The following is a 5,000-nucleotide window of genomic DNA, read 5'->3' on the forward strand; positions in this document are numbered from 1 at the left end:
TGTGTGCAAGTGAGTGTGTATGGAGCAGAGAGTGTGTGCAAGTGAGTGTGTATGGAGGAGTGTGTGTGCAAGTGAGTGTGTATGGAGCAGAGAGTGTGTGTGCAAGTGAGTGTGTATGGAGCAGAGAGTGTGTGCAAGTGAGTGTGTATGCAGGAGTGTGTGTGCAAGTGAGTGTGTATGGAGCAGAGAGTGTGTGTGCAAGTGAGTGTGTATGGAGCAGAGAGTGTGTGTGCAAGTGAGTGTGTATGGAGGAGTGTGTGTGTGCAAGTGAGTGTGTATGGAGGAGTGTGTGCAAGTGAGTGTGTATGGAGGAGTGTGTGTGTGCAAGTGAGTGTGTATGGAGGAGTGTGTGCAAGTGAGTGTGTATGGAGTAGAGAGTGTGTGTGTGTATGGAGGAGTGTGTGTGTGCAAGTGAGTGTGTATGGAGGAGAGAGTGTGTGTGTGTGTGTGTACAAGTGAGTATGGAGCACAGAGTGTGTGTGCAAGTGAATGGATGGAGGAGAGTGTGTGTGCAAGTGAGTGTGTATGGAGGAGAGAGTGTGTGCAAGTGTGTGTGTATGGAGGAGTGTGTGTGTGCAAGTGAGTGTGTATGGAGGAGTGTGTGTGTGCAAGTGTGTGTGTATGGAGGAGAGTGTGTGTGCAAGTGAGTGTGTATGGAGCAGAGAGTGTGTGTGCAAGTGAGTGTGTATGGAGCACAGAGTGTGTGTGCAAGTGTGTGTGTATGGAGGAGTGTGTGTGTGCAAGTGAGTGTGTATGGAGCAGAGAGTGTGTGCAAGTGTGTGTGTATGGAGCAGAGAGTGTGTGCAAGTGTGTGTGTATGGAGGAGTGTGTGTGTGCAAGTGAATGTGTGTTATGAATCCAAGAAAATATGAAAATGAAAACACAACATAAGAACGGCCCAGGAGTCAGGGATAAGAAATATATAAATTTTCATTTATTTTGGACAAACTGAGAACTCGGCAATGATGCCAATGCTTCGAAAGCACAATAATAAATAAATAAAACAGATTCTAGCAAGCTTCCTAACCTTCTAGTACTTTTAAGAAAATTCTACCTTCCCTCCTCGAAATAAAAATGCGTGAGTCTTCCGCACGGCTTACCTTCTACACTAACATCCAGCTATATAAAGTGGGAAAACAAACAAAAAACTCACCGGCCCGTCACCAGTTACAATAGTCGTTCGAAAAACGAGAAAAAGAGACGACATAGAGCAGAGTAGCGAAACGGAGACAATAGAGTCAGCTGCGTGTGTGTGTTTAATATGTGTGTGTGTGTGTTTAATATGAGCGGCCTGTAAACGGCGTGTGATCCGAGATCGAGCTGCGTGTGTGTGTGTGTTTAATATGAGTGGTCTGTAAACGGCGTGTGATCCGAGATCGAGCTCGTGTGTGTGTGTTTGTTTAATATGAGCGGTCTGTAAACGGCGTGTGATCCGAGATCGAGCTGCGTGTGTGTGTTTAATATGTGTGTGTGTGTGTGTGTGTGTGTATGTGTGTGTGTGTTTAATATGTGTGTGTGTGTGTGTTTAATATGAGCGCTCTGTAAACGGCGTGTGATCCGAGATCGAGCTGCGGCCATGTTGGATAAGGCGGCTTTTATAGGCAGGCCAACTCGGCAGACGCCAGCACACCTGCACACAATAAGGATAATGACAGGTAGAGAGAATGCAGGTAGAGGGTGAGACAAGAACAGCAAAGTAGGCTACACAAGGGCACGTAACAGTGTGTATGGAGCACAGAGTGTGTGTGCAAGTGTGTGTGTATGGAGCAGAGTGTGTGTGTGTGTGTGTGTATGGAGCACAGAGTGTGTGTGCAAGTGAGTGTGTATGGAGCAGAGAGTGTGTGTGTGTGTGTGTGTGTATGGAGCACAGAGTGTGTGTGCAAGTGAGTGTGTATGGAGGAGTGTGTGTGTGCAAGTGAGTGTGTATGGAGGAGAGTGTGTGTGCAAGTGAGTGTGTATGGAGCACAGAGTGTGTGTGCAAGTGAGTGTGTATGGAGCACAGAGTGTGTGTGCAAGTGTGTGTGTATGGAGCACAGAGTGTGTGTGCAAGTGAGTGTGTATGGAGCACAGAGTGTGTGTGCAAGTGTGTGTGTATGGAGCACAGAGTGTGTGTGCAAGTGTGTGTGTATGGAGCACAGAGTGTGTGTGCAAGTGAGTGTGTATGGAGCACAGAGTGTGTGTGCAAGTGTGTGTGTATGGAGCACAGAGTGTGTGTGCAAGTGTGTGTGTATGGAGCACAGTGTGTGTGCAAGGGAGTGTGTATGGAGGAGTGTGTGCAAGTGAGTGTGTATGGAGGAGTGTGTGCAAGTGAGTGTGTATGGAGGAGTGTGTGCAAGTGAGTGTGTATGGAGGAGTGTGTGCAAGTGAGTGTGTATGGAGCAGAGAGTGTGTGCAAGTGAGTGTGTATGGAGGAGTGTGTGTGTGCAAGTGAGTGGATGGAGCAGAGAGTGTGTGTGCAAGTGTCAGAATGTATTGGTGTGTATGTGTGTGATTCTTTACATCTATGCTTGTGTGTGTGTGTGTGTGTGTGTGTGTGTGTGTGTGTGTGTGTGTGTGTGTGTGTGTGTGTGTGTGTAGTATCCGAGACTCCTATCTCAGTAGCATGTTTAAGAAGGAGAAGGCCTCTACAGTGCAGAGCTGCAAGTGCTGGCCCTACGATGACATCAAAGGTGCACACTTCATGCGCTACCTACTGGAGGTCAGTGTGTGTGTGTGTGTGTGTGTGTGTGTGTGTGTGTGTGTGTGTGTATGTGTGTTTAGACTTACTGAATGAAGATGATTTGAGTTCAGTGCAAGTGCTACAGACATGTTTGACTTACTCCATACTCCATAAATACCCCACACATACTCCATATATACTCCATACATACTCCACACATTAACCAACTCGTCTTAACCAACACACTGAAAATGTTTCAGGGCTCATGGAATCTTGGAAAAAATCTGTGTTTGTGTGTATATAGTATAGTATAGTATAGTATAGTATAGTATAGTATATATACTCTTTTGATCCCATGAGGGATATTTGGTCTCTGCCGTTCCTACTGGTCGGGGTTCGAACCGGCAACCCTCCGGTTACAAGGCCAAAGTGTGTGTGTGTGTGTGTGTGTGTGTGTGTGTGTGTGTGTGTGTGTGTGTGTGTGTGTGTGTGTGTGTGTGTGTGTGTGTGTGTGTGTGTGTGTGTGTGTGTGTGTGTGTGTGTATAAAAACATGTATGTGTTTGTGTAGGATAATGCTCTGGAGATCTTCCTGAGGAATGGCTCCTCTGTGTTCCTGGTTTTTCCCAACAAGGAACACATATCTGCTTACAAGAGGTAACACACATACACACACACATATACTGTACACATACACAAACCTTTATACACACTCAGGGCCCTATCTTGGATATCTGAAATGTCTGGTCAGAGATGCAAAGTTTAAAGACATTTAAGGCATGTCCAGTCCACACTCGCTAATTTAATGGCGTGATTTTGTGGTCAAACGCTGGACGCTGGGGCCATAACATCCTTTATGTTTCTTAATCAGTCATGGGTGTGCTTTGGCCATAACATCCTTTAAACCAATGAGAATGACATCTGTCCTTCCCTTTAATAGCTATCAGTGCAACATCTAAGAGCCCGTTGGTATTTTTTTTTAGTTTAATAAAAGTGTGCATGGCAAAAAACTCATCACTGACTGGATGTGTGTTATGAATTAGTGTTGTCACGATACCAAAATTATGACTTCGATACGATACCTGCCATAAATATCACGATGCTCGATACTGAAACGATACTACGGCGAAATCCTAAGATATCTGGAAAAGAAATACCTCCTCCAAGTGTATTGAGTCATTTGTGTTGAATTCGGTGCACTTTTGTAGTGTGCAGGTCAATTCTGGGTTTTAAACTTCTATTTTTATAGTCAGTAAAATAGTAGGCCTACTTTGTGTGATTAAGTCCTTTATTTTTTGGTATAGTTCATTTACATTGTGTTGTGTTTTGCCAATAAAGTAGCTTTAAATAGCCAAACTAGGCTAGATCAAGGTCAGTGTTGAAATTACTGCATGCAAATCACTGAATGCTATGCAGAGGGGCCTAATCTTTAGGCCATCTGATGTGCAGTATAGGCTTCCCTAGGCCTTCCCGTGTTCATGGGATTTTTTTGACAGTTGCAAAGGGAAAAATGTGAGGATAGTCTTCTTTGCGCCCAGTGTACAAGTACAACATTCCAACCACTCAGGTCTTCGTCAGATAGGCCTACACCATTAGCCTACCTGTTGCAATATGTCTGTGTGCATTCCTACATTAGCCTACGTCTATTTCTTTGATAACATGATTTGCTACCACGTAACAATAAGCCGCTATTATTATTAGGACTCAACACGCTTTGGTGGTATTATATGCTGTGGGCTTTAATTAGCGCATTTCGGGTAGCCTATCCTACATCTGGGCAATACTTATTGAACAAATTGCAGTCTACATGCCATGACAAATATTACAGTAGTACTGACCGAACATGAAATAGATTGTTTACAAGTTATGGTAATTTTATTCTGGCGTGAACATTGTGCTTTCATCACGTTAGCACCCTATGATTACATCTCGTTATGTCTCGTCAAAATGATTACAGCTCGTTATGTCTCGTCAAAATTCATTGATGAAGGAAGGTTCGCTTTATCCCAGAGAACCTTACTCGTTTCACTTAGGCTAGACTAAAACAGAAGAGAAGAACTTGGCACTAACCATGTAGTCGTGTTTTCTATAGCATATTCGTTTACCTGCCGTTCTTTGAACAAAAATGTAGGGATATGTCTGCGAGGTGTTTAGCCAAGTTCCATGCGTAGCCTACTGCTTTTAAATGACTTTGCAACATATTTCACAAACGGGCCTCTGTGTACCTGATGGCTTGCCTTCACTATTCGCGATGTATCCGAAATAGTTGCAGATTTCACATCACCTTTTGTTTTATCCACAAGGCCGAGGACGGTCGGCAAAGAACTACTGTATGTTGACGTT

At 44.3% G+C, this 5,000-nt stretch overlaps 1 protein-coding gene across 4 annotated transcripts in view; it reads left to right on the forward strand.

Moving 5' to 3' along the window:
- Nucleotides 1-5,000, forward strand: part of wdfy4 (WDFY family member 4) — a 114,996-nt gene that overhangs the window by 69,583 nt on the left and 40,413 nt on the right. For all 4 annotated transcript variants that reach the window (XR_006023241.1, XM_042065310.1, XM_042065311.1 and 1 more), the window contains 2 exons: nucleotides 2,578-2,698; nucleotides 3,229-3,314. Coding sequence is in view for 3 of the 4 variants with exons in the window: in XM_042065310.1 (XP_041921244.1) it covers nucleotides 2,578-2,698; nucleotides 3,229-3,314 (207 nt within the window). In the remaining variant the exon portion in view is untranslated. The remainder of the gene's footprint in view (nucleotides 1-2,577; nucleotides 2,699-3,228; nucleotides 3,315-5,000) is intronic.

Source organism: Alosa sapidissima, chromosome 16, assembly GCF_018492685.1.
Source record: "Alosa sapidissima isolate fAloSap1 chromosome 16, fAloSap1.pri, whole genome shotgun sequence".
Lineage (NCBI taxonomy): Eukaryota > Metazoa > Chordata > Actinopteri > Clupeiformes > Clupeidae > Alosa > Alosa sapidissima.